We start from the raw sequence: 12897 nt of genomic DNA, 5'->3' as shown, positions 1-12897 counted from the left end.
AATATTAATATTTATATAACTCTATGAGTATAAATATAATTAAATTAAGAATAAGAAGCCATTATCAGATTAACAACTACGCTGTTGTGTACCGTTTAAAATCGCGTGCCTAACTGCAGGATCTTGATATGGATCAGCCCTCACTAATTATACTTTTGCTTATTACCCATGGCCTACTACCGTTTTACTTGTTCTATATTTCACTACATAATTGTATTTTATCTTAAACCCATGTAAATTAATTTTTAAATAACCTTATCATTTCAACAATGTGAGCCCATACAAAAATTATTAGATAATTATAGATTTTTATATGGCTTTAAACAACAAGCTTATCTGTGATAATGAACTATACTTTTGAATGGCACCTTTAACTTTAATATAGCAAATATCGTTTATCATCAGTCGCTAAAAGCTAAAATGGTACGTAATTTCTATGACACAGCAAATAAATAATCTACGAGTATATAAATAATAATCACTTGCCAATCAATTGCTGAACGTATGTAAGCGCATCACTTTAAAACTGCTACATCTATTTGACCTTTTCTATTGTGTTTATCTATTCGTGATTATCAGGACAAATTTTTTATGAAAGAAAATGTTTATAAAAAATCGTGCAGAAAAGTGAAAAATTTAGTACACATGTGCGAACCCGAACTAGTTGCCTAGTTATTAAAAATGAAATGTATTAAAACCAAAAAAAAATTAAAAAAGAAAAAAGAAACCTAAACCCCTAGAAAATGGTTGATTGGAAGGAATTGCATTAGCGATAAAACCGCCTTTTATACTTCATTGAGGTAATATATATATAAAAATCATTCTCAAACTGATTTGACTATCCTATTAGTCAGATACCATGTCAACTGGACTTTGCCACATTTAGTATTTAGAACGACATTTATAAGCACAAATAAACATCTGAGTGAAGCGAGTCTATATATAGACCAACTTTATTGCGATCCAAACGGTAAATTGTATGATGAAAAATGCACCACGCTGAATATGACGTAATTCTGACAAGAGCCGCATTGGAGAATAGTGAACCTGTCGCTCTCCTAAAAATATTATTATTTTCGCTCTCGCACACCGCACAACTGTTCAACTAGTACGGAACACGCAGTGACTGTAAAGTGTATATCGACCGAATTAAAAAAAGATGAGATTTTCAATTCGATTTTTTGTTTTAATTTCAGGACCCCATCGTTCATAAACCAATTTGGAAAATTTTTCTTTTAACTTAAAAGATATAATTTCAGATTAGTCTCATAGCCACTTTATCAAAATCAATTTAGCAGTTAAGTTTTTATATCAAAATAACTGGTTTTATTTTTTTGTGCAACAATCAAGTAGATTGTTTATATTCTATATGAAATATTGGTATTCCTACAATTAAATCTAAAATCTTATTCACTTTTATACAAATACCACGTTTCATTAAATTTATATGACTCGTTAATGTGCAAGATTTAAACGCCACAGAACACTTTTTTATTGGAGCAAATGCAGCGTAGAAGCAAATAATGGGTGACATTACCACAAGATCGTAAGTTATGGTCCAGCATAAGGAAGGCCTATACTCAGCTGTGGATAGATCTGGTCTTCTGTGACTTTCTCATCTACTTATATCAACTAAACTTTATTCACACTTTCATTTTTATTTTAAAATAAAATCATCAAAACAAATGAGCCCAAATTCTATAGGACTGTTGTATTACAAAGTTTTTGTAAACGTCTCCAGACTCCATCATCAGACGAAGTCAATAATATTGCATCAGTATCGAAATTAACTTTTAGCTCATTATTATATGATAGCAGCAAATTCTTGAAAATAGAATACAAATTTTAAACATGATATAGACAGACACTAACAGAGCAAGTTAAATAAAATTGAAACGAATTGACAGATAAAAGCTTTTAACTTACAACACCGCTGTCTGTGTCAGGTGTTAAAAAGTATCTTCATCGAGAATACGATGCATGTAATAAGAAAGTCATGTAATAAAAGCTAAGCGTTATTGTCTTTGAAAATCGTTAATATTCATTCAATGATTCTCGAACCAGTATTAAATATTTATAGCTACTTATATCTAATAGAGACTGACTCGGAATGCTCCCGTTCAAAAATTATGATGCTATTAAAATGCATTCACATCGTATAACATTAAACAGTTTGAATAAAATAATCCTCGCTAATACAGGTTTCATCTCCGTTTATCGTCGGTTTTATTTATTTATAATGCAATGTTTAATCTCTGTACTCTTCAACAGCAACAATCTACATATATTTAGATTGTTTATAATCTTTTAAAAAGATATGTTTGCGTTTGAAGCTGAGAAGTTCTTGACGAAATAAAATACTTGGTTAAACGGTCTATGTCTATGGTTCTAATACTGCAAGTGCGAAAAATTGTACTTTTTATTAAAACTTCTATAATGCCTAATCTTGAACAGATATGTTATTCTATCATAATTGATTTGTTCTTTCTGTATACAAATATTTTATTTGAAGCTCTCAAGAAGGTACGCCTATTTCAATGTCTTATATTTTCTCAGCTAAAAGTTTGTTCAACCGTATAAATTTTTTTCCTAGTTGATAGACAGTTCTTATTACGATTTCCGTCATACCTTATATTTTTCATTCTTCCGATCGACCTGAAATATAATTAATTCAATTATGATCCAATAAATAACCTAGGTAACCTTATTCGGTTGGTTCAAAAACAGTCTATAGACTCCTTAAATCCTCGCTATATTTCTCCTGGAAATGCAATAATGTTACTACTTAGCTTCATTACATTGTTACTAAAATTTAAAAAAAGTAAACTGAATTGATAGATATATGATACGCAATTGGCAATTTTATTATATTTATTTTCAAATATAGGTTCATCAAGTGTGGTAACTACTATCTAGGTAAACCCCCGAGGGGAGATCTATGTTCAGCAGTAGACAGTTCAAAGTTGATATGATGATACGTTCGTCATCATTCTTATTTCAATCATCTTTCATCTACGAGTATGTTATACTCTAAAGAAATGGTAACCACATAAAAATAATTATTTTTATGAAAAGAACATTTCGAGTTACACAGAACAGTTTATCACTGGAAATGTTTTTAGGCTTTGTCATTACATATTTCTCGTTAATATTATATGACGAGTTTCTGTTCTTGTAATTCCTTTATTCTACTGTATATTGTTATATTTTTTTGGTTTTCGCTTAACATAACCTTTGCTTTCAGTATCTTTTCTTTTACTTTGATCTAAAACTCAACATCAAGCTAGCTAATGAACATTATACTAATGGTCTCATAATCACATAACATAATCGTACTGTCTTTGTGTCATTATTTAACGTCGACGCTGCTTTTCTCGTACGTTATTATTAGTAGTCATATTTGTGTTCACTCTTTCTTTTCATTTGCACAGTCCACCTATCTTTTCTAGTCTTTCTTTCTTACCTTTAACCCATCGATATATTTATATTCTATATAATTTCCCATTAAAATGGTATAGTAATAAATAAAGACTTTCTAAGATACAGAATGCTGAATTATTCGAGTAGCAAACGTGCCTTGCAATTTGGTAATACAAGGTTGCATGCGACACATTCCCAACGGCGTCTAGTCCAGCAATACTGATTTCCGAATCACACACCTGCCCTATTCCCTGGCAACCAATGTCACATTCCATATTCAAACTCCATTTGCACCTCGAAACTTCGTGCAATTTTTTATCTCTTTGTTTCACATTAATTATCAATTCAGACATATATGTACGTATATCTGTCAATTGAGTAATTTAATATATCATAAGTTTTTTAAAGTAGGTTTTTAGTACTTAGTACTAAATTCTTTAAAAAATTAATAATATAAAATATTTATATATCATAAAATACTTTAAAAAACTTATAGGTAGAAACCATCTTTGCCATTGGCTATCCTATACAGATCGAGCGATATACTTATTTTGGCCAGTACAATCGTCTTTTAAAATATTTTACGACATCAATTGAGATTGGTTGTTTGTTGTATCACCTTGTTTACTAATTGTTTTTTCTAACTGTATCTTACAATTATGCCCGAATGATGGAGCCCAATTGAGCTAACATCTGTACTAGCATTCATAATTATAAAAGTAGTAGAATTTTATTTATTTCCTGCCGTGTTTTTTTTTTCCTATCCTATATTCCTTTCGTATTTCTAACTTATATGTTTTTCCTTACACTGATATACAAAAATGTTATTTGTGTCTTATGTATATACTTAAATTACTGCTCCTATTTCAATTTGTAACTATCAATAGAAAGTCTTTTCTTATTCGTGCTAAACTGTAAGAACGCTTACAACTAAATACAAGTACATTTCACTTTGCAAAACTTCTACTTTAACCACAATAAAATACTTCAATAAAAGACGAGATATGTCGTATATATATTAGATAAAAAAAATCATTTAAAACGTAGAATCCTGTTTCTACAGGAATATTTTTGCTTAGTAACAACAAGCAGTTATTTACTTTGCAAATAATATAAACATCAATTTCAATCGTGATGAAAATTAATAAACTCTATTAAATATAAAAAAAAACCATTATTAATATCTATTCAGAATTGGTGACCTTATCGTATAACATAGCCTCAAACGAAATACAGAATACTAAAAAACTTTCTCCTTTTTTAAGATGGTCCAAAGTTTTAATCTCAACTTTGTATTCAAAATCGACGCCGTGTGGTCCCAGCATAGAATAAACTACCTCTTCCTTTCTCGTGGATGTCGAAAGAGATGACTAAGGGAACTTAATAGTAGAAGAATGGACAGCAATGTCCCTCTTAAAACATTACTAAACGTTTAACTGTGGTTGTCAACGCGCCTGCCAAGCGTAGCGATTACCGGCAAAACTCTCCTTAAAGGAAGGCTTATTTATTTATTTATATAAACTTTAATGCGCAGTAAAATTCTATGTACATTTGGCGGATTTAACACCGGACAGTGTTCTCTACCAGTCAACCATCGGGCAAACCGGGAAATATGTAGGCGGTGCATTTTGAATAGAGAAAAAATAAAGCAATACAGCATAAATTCATATAATATGTGCTTATGTTTAGCATTAGACAATTAACGGCTGATATAATAATACATTTAAAATCGAGAAGTACATAGGCCTGTATTATCCCAGTCAACCAATATATCTGAGTCGCGTACGAAGTCGCGGGTAAAAACTTGCATTTGAATAATTTGAAAATCTTTCTCCTCCAACACAACTCACATGGGAAGTATTGCCGTCTGGTCTGTCGAATAAAATGCCCGCATCGCAAACAAGTGTAGACTCTGAAAAATCTTTAGCTTGTAAACTCACTTACAATTGCATTTTATATAGTAAAACTAAACTACACTACTACAAGTAAAACTGATCTAAAGACCTGTTCCGTTTTCGCACGGGTGCAATTTATACAAAACTTATACAAAACTTTAATTAGCATTTGTTGAACAGACAGTCCTTACAGAAAAAAATATTTAAATTACAGGAAAACCCGTATCAAAATCGTTTGCGTGGTTTAGAAAAAAAAGGAGAAAAAGACAGATACTTTGTAGTGTAGAGTTTGTTTTATATTATAAAGATACCTTGATAAAGTATTTCGAAAATTAATACAATATTAGTTATATATCGTTGATTTGCGAGTTTGAATTTTGTTTAGCACACACATAGCACCTATTTGGTACAGTGTCTAGAACTACTATCTTTTATCGCACAAACTATATCACAGAAACAATTATTAAAAAAATAACGGTGAATAAAATATAAGTACCACAATGAATATTTAGCAATGTTTCTATATTAACATCACGTTCCATTTGCAATTTGTTGTCGGTAATTTCGAATCCAGAAGTCTGTTCTTATAAAAGTATACACGGGTTCGGTGCGTGACCCGATCCCACACCGACTACACACACTAAACAGTAAAACAGGAGCACGCGATGCGGAAACGTGCCCTGTCCTAAAATCTTAAATAATAAAATAAGCTAAGATATTAGATCGTGGTGCACATGTAAATATAAAAATAGCGAAGCCAAATACGGGGTTCACGGATAATCAAATGAAATGAGATTGCCTAAACATTTTTATGTTTATTTATTTAAATCTTTAAATATATATATATAGCAGTGTATACCCCGGCATAAAATGGGCCACCCCGTTCTTTCCCGTGGTTATCATAAGAGGCGACTAAGGGAGGGCGAGGGATGGGCAGCAATGTTCAAAAGCCTAACTGCGGTTGTTAACCCGCCTGCCAAATGTGGCAACTATTAACAAAATTGCCCTCGTGGGAAAGGCTTATGTCCAGCAATGAACAGTTAACGGCTGAAATGATAATAAATAATATATATATTTTTATCATCTAACTTAAAGTGGCAAACAAGCTGACGGCCCACTTGATGGAAAGTGAACAGTGCCATGAGCATAATAAAGTATAACATGTCGCTCATGATGCCCTTCATGTGTTGCCGTTCCTGAGGACTAAAGTGTTATACCTCTGTAATAAACAAACTTACTTTCACACTACATATATTAATAACGACTATAAGTAATTTCTGTGATTGCACACGTGAAATCTAATTCATTCCCGTATATAATATTTCTAAAAAGAGATAATAAACAAAAAGACTTTTACATTTATATTAGCTGTACTTATATGTTAGAAACATACTGTTTTTTCTTATAATAAATAAAATCCAAGTCATCTTAATTGTCTATAAATATCATATAAAACTACAAACAAAACAGATAAATAAGATATTATACCTATGATGTTTTACTGCTAAAAATATGTTATTAGTGGGCGTTTAGATTTTCGAGTACCGGAGTCTTCACAGATCATACAACAACGGCTCTTTGAAGTATATCCCGGTCTTGACTCGTACCGATCCTAAAATGGATCGTTCACATAAAATGCCTTTGATCTAAGTTATTTAAAAAAATCCGGAAACTATAGGGTATCTCACATACTGAGGATTCCGTAGTACATAAAGAATATACGTATACACTTGTTTGTTTGGAGTCTATGTATTTTATTTATATGCTTAATATAGGTTGTTAATATATAAACACAATGGAATAACGCTTTTGTTTTTCTTTTTTTTTTAATAAAAAAAAATATATAATTCACTATTTGTATTACAACTCCCTGGTAGAACTTACAACACATTCATTATATCGACAAAAAATAACAGTTTCATTAAAAGAAAAATAATAGTAGGATATTTCTTCATAATATAAATAATAAAATAACATCTTTATATAAATATGGGAATATCTTAAATATTTACTTAAGTATATTACAATGTTACTATTATGTACTAAATATAATCTATATTTTAAATAGCGTATATAACAAGAATGACCGAAGAGATACAACAATAAACCTGCCAAAAGACGAGAGAATTTTTCTTCAAATTATGAGATAATAAAGTCTTCAATCAAATTATGCAAACTCATTTAGTGTCTCCATCTTTGCAGATCACGTTCGGGAATTCTCCTGTGGCACCCTCTACTACAGAACCTTCTTTGTTGATTCCAAGCGGGATGCCCTCTACGTTGGCGCTATGTAAGAATCTTCTTTATGTCTATATATTTTCACATATTAAAAGTAATAAAAAAAAAAAATAAATTTCCAAACATAAAGTAGTTTAATACGTTGTATGTAATGAGCATTATTTTAATACAATTAAAATAATGCTCTTTACAGTTTGAATGAAACAGCTGCATTGTAATAGATTTTTTTTATGATACTTGATATATTATAATGATAATGGCAAATAAGTTGACAAACCACCTGATGGTAAGTGTTAACCGCAACCTACAGATATGGGCTGCACTATGGACTTTGATATTTGTTCATTTAAAATAAATTTTAAATCTATTTTAAACTTATATTTATATTAAATGCCTTAAGTATCAAAAACCGTATAAAAAATAAACAAAACGTTATTAACAATAAGGAAATATATATATATATATATATATATATATATATATATATATATATATATATATATATATATATATATATATATATATATATGTATATATATATATATATATATATATAATTTCAGGAACCATTTGTACTATTAAAAATATAATACGTACAAAAATTTTATCACATTGATAATAAAAATATAATTTATCTAATTTTTATTTATAATCAATATTAAAAATAGCTCAGAATTGAACTCTTTTCATTGTGCTTTCTTTCTAGTTTCATTAATATAGAGTTTTCATTTCAGGGACCGGTTGTATCGGTTGAATATGAACAATATCAGCTCATCACATTGTGAAGTAAGTTAATTTCATATAAAATATTAAATAGATTTAACCTCCATATATTCATACGCACAACGGCCCAAACTAGAGGCTAAACGTGGAAAAGATAGTCCAATTTACATTATATTACAACCTCCATGTATAAGAACAATAATTGCATTGTTTTATAAAATAAACAGGGTGAAACCGAATTGAAAAAATACCTTTTATGGGTATTTCTTCCTATATTTGTTTTAATGTTCAATTGTACTAGCACAAAGGATGCTAAATATTTCGATTTCACGCTCTTTTATTTTAATTTTAACATAAAACAATATTCCTTACAATAAATAAGCTCTTGACACCAAAAAATAACTTTGCACAATACGTAGTAGTAATAATTATAAGAGAAATATTATTATAGAGGTATCGATTCAATTATAATACATTATATTTACTTATAAAATACTGTACACTACTTCGACCAATTTTTTTATTTATTCTATTTATTATATTGAATTAAATTGCTTAAAATTGTGTATTGTTCACAGAGAGACTCAATTAATCTTGAGCCGAGCAACGTAGCACAATGTGTCTCAAAGGGAAAGTCAGAGGTGAGTTCGAGAACTGTAAATTATTCCAAATTCTTAGACTTAAAAACAACTAAAGATACGGGACCCGCATCCCGTGTCATTACTATGGTACAGGATATAATTAATCCATGCAAAAATAAATTGAATACAGTTGAAAACAAGAAACAAAAAAACAATGAAAAAACTAAAACAGATATGTTTTTATACTTTCTTTATAACATTAACTTTATTTTAAATGTTATTTTTTTTAGTGGCAAAATGAAATTCAATAAACATTCATTCGCACATAATGTACTCATACAATCATGTATTGTATATACTTTTAAAAACTAAGGACTAAAAATAAGTGTAGAATAAAATCGAATCGAAACATCAAATTATCAATCATCAAATATACATAAATGAATACATGAGCTATAAATATAGGGAACCATTTAAAATTTTCAGTTCGTTCAACTTTATAGTTAGCATTAGTTGAGTGAATATTAATAATTTTATATAATATGCAGCTTAATTAAAAGCCGTTTATTTTCCGCGGAATTACTCGCAACTAGCACTATTTCCATCAGGGGTTAATCCCATTTTTAACAGTAAGCGACGGGCGGCGGGCATATTTCATGGCGGGAAGCTTAGAGCCGCGCTCTGTTCGCTATATTAAAGCCGTTAATTTTGATTTACAATCGCTACGTAAAAGCAATATTTGTTTTATTTCTCGGTCGCCCTCTCGCCGGGATCGGGGTACGATTACAACGATGTTCGCGATCGACCAATTGGATAATGCCTCTCCGCGAGACTCTTAAACTCAAGTGATTCTCGACTTGCCAAATTCGATTGCGATTGATTTTATTTTTCTACAAGGTAAAATACCGAATCATTGTTACGTTATTAATATATTTGCCATATAATAATTACTCAAAATATTTCATATTTCTACAGGGATCCATATATCTAATTTAAACTAACAAATTTAGATTTTCATTACAACCTTTTTATCTGCCACTCCAAAAGTCTTTCTAATATTTCTACAAAGTACTATGATCCCACCAATAATAAAAATTTAAAATAAAAATTTAAATAAAATACACACATATATTCCATATGGCATTAAGCTCGCCACTTGTACAAATTTTATTTGTGTAATAAAGATGAATAAATAATATACAGTGAAGTATTCGTACAGAGATAAACAAAATCCTAAGTACATCTTAGCCAAATTCACCCGGACGTAATCGCGGGAAACTGTTACTACTCGTATTTTATAAGTATACAAACATTAATACACACTTTTCTAATTTAACGAACCATGTCAAATAATTTTATTTTAATCAACAATATTAGAGCGTGTTTAAAATATGTACCTCTTTTAAAATGTTTCTTAAAATATCAACTTAAAACTACCATTTATTAGAAGCAGAAATGCTTTTAAAGTTGTCTGTCAAGCATTAATATATAATAAACTGTGGCTGCGGTAAATATGTTTAGTTATATCTGTTTGCCGACTCGTCCAACGAGGTCATACATGTAGGTAATAAGAAACTCATAAAGCTGGCAACTAGAAACGGAACGTCTCGTTCTCATGCGAAATGTATAGAGATAAGAGTAAGCGGGTACAAAGTGATAAAAGTAAGCACGAGATGTCTGTTTACTTGAAAATTGTACTTGTAGCGCCTGGTTTGATGTAAATAACTGCGTCTAATTTTGTTACTTACTATAATTTTATGTTTATTTTATGATTAGGACTTTTACATTAATATAAAATATGCGAGTAACACAAAAATCTTAATCTTACAAATTTAATGTTATAGAAACCTAAAATAAAAATGAAATTTCTTACTTGTATTAAAAATGTGCTTTCCAATGGGCAGTAACTAAAAATAAAATTATGTATCAGATATAATATAAAATGTAAAGATGTAAAAAATAATCAATAACTTTCAATTAGATATTTATTAATACATAATACGAATAAGAAGAAAAAAAAAACTTAAAGATCTGTGCAGATTTCGGCAAGTTACGAAATCTTTGATTTGTATTTATTTTTTTATTTATTTATAAATATGAAAGCTGAATAGTTTTTTGCACATGCTAAGATGCCTATCGCATACTTGTAGCTGTACATTATGATTATCGTTTATTTCATTATTAACATCTTGTGACTTTCTCCAACTAACTATTAATCTATATAATGTTTTCCAAATTTTACTTAAATCTTTTTCGTTTCATTACATCTACATAAAAGTTTATGTATTTTCTAGAATTAATATTCTATATGAATTATCTAGAAATGATACAACTAAATATAATATCTATATACATATAAATGTCTCAGGTAAAAGCATATTTCATACCAAATTCCTCTACAATAAGCTCAAGAAAATTTCCAAGTTACTTAAAGAGAAGTCGTAGTACGCCGCCTACTCATATGTTGCACGCAAATAAAAGGTCAAACTTCCGCCATAGAGCGGAAAAAAGTAATAGACAACATGCTACCCACACCAACTCTTCCGAAAAAAGTAAATTTGTTTTATTAGTATCAAAGAGGGTCATAAAAAAGAAATATCCCCGAGTCTATCACCTCGATCGTGGAAGAAACGGCCACTCGTGAAGGCTATAATCAAAGTTTCCCGCTGTCGGCGAGTTTTCCTTTCTCTAAACACGATGTCGTAACACGAAAAAGGCTGGGAAAGTGCCGTCGGCAAAATTCAGTTGAGCTGTCCACCGCACCGGCCCGCCGCGACTTGTTTAAGTTTCATGATCCTTGTGACGCTTCTAACAAAACACACATCACGTGTAACCTACCTAATAAATATTATAGATATAATAAATATTATAGTAAAAGTGAAATGATTTGTTTGTTACTTCTTGACACCTAACTCAAATAATCGTTATAACCCTATAGTTATAACGATTATTACGTTAGCCCTATTTAGTTGCGCCAGAATAGCAACCAAATCTATTCGGACAATTAAATGACAACATATTTTTATTTTTATTTCGGTACTTAGTGACTTTTACTTTGCTTATACTAAAGCGTAAATAGATTTTTAAAGAATCTCAATCTCTAAGCGGAGAACTTATAAATGGACCTTATTATGAGGTCAGCAAATCTAGTAAACTAGCTGATCTCGCGGCTTCGCGCCGTGGTCAAAATTAAGCAAATTTATTCGGTACCAGATGCGAGTGGCTCAGGATCATTCTTTATGGTTATAGCGGAGGGAAAGAGGAGGAGTTCAGCACTGCACAAATAATGACTGAGATGATGATGATGATGATGATTCGACACCAGGTTTTTTTTCCGTGACTTCACCCGAGTGACCGAGATATGCTCACGAACTCGATTAAAAAGTCCTTCTCTATCTCATTTAATGTGTATATACTGAATTTCATAGTGATTGGTTAAGCCGTTTAATGTGGTAAGAAATAACGAACATACAAACAAATAAGCAAACTCACTTTCATATTTATAATATTAGTAAGGATTTAATCATGCTTGAATGCATAAATGGATTTGCATATAGTTTAGTACAATACGATTTAGTTGACACATACAATATTTTATATACTACATCACGCGTTAACTTCTAAAGTTACTACTAGTACACTGTACTTCAATTAATATGTTTTTTACATAAGTCAATATTAATTTGAAACAAAGTAAAAATATATTTACTTAGAACCACTACACCTATAATTCATACTACGCCTATTACGCAATCATGTTATAAAACGTATATGCCACGTAATTACATTAATGTCACGAAATTACACCTGCAATGTTGGCTGTCAGCCCACGCAATCTTATAATTCCATAAAATTAAAATATTTACATAGTAACGGCTACATAGTGACAAATTATCTACAAATTGTATACAATAGTAATAATGAAAAAAAAAAAGAGTCATTATCATATCATACCAGCCGTTAACTGTCCACTGCTAAACATAGCCCTCCTCCATAAGGAGGGTTTTGTCAGTAGTTACCAAGCTTGGCAAGCGAGTTGG

General features: G+C 30.3%; 1 protein-coding gene across 5 annotated transcripts in view; it reads left to right on the top strand.

The window, feature by feature from the left end:
* The window catches only part of LOC113512878 (semaphorin-2A), a 398040-nt gene that overhangs the window by 326894 nt on the left and 58249 nt on the right, over window positions 1-12897 (top strand). For all 5 annotated transcript variants that reach the window (XM_052894754.1, XM_052894755.1, XM_052894753.1 and 2 more), the window contains 3 exons: window positions 7518-7605; window positions 8288-8339; window positions 8855-8917. In XM_052894754.1, coding sequence (XP_052750714.1) covers window positions 7518-7605; window positions 8288-8339; window positions 8855-8917 — 203 coding nt within the window. The remainder of the gene's footprint in view (window positions 1-7517; window positions 7606-8287; window positions 8340-8854; window positions 8918-12897) is intronic.

The sequence above is a fragment of the Galleria mellonella genome, unplaced genomic scaffold, assembly GCF_026898425.1.
Source record: "Galleria mellonella isolate WM207_F2 unplaced genomic scaffold, CSIRO_AGI_GalMel_v1 utg23, whole genome shotgun sequence".
Lineage (NCBI taxonomy): Eukaryota > Metazoa > Arthropoda > Insecta > Lepidoptera > Pyralidae > Galleria > Galleria mellonella.
Note: the sequence above shows the minus strand (reverse complement) of the source record. Positions and strands in the feature narration are given on the sequence as shown.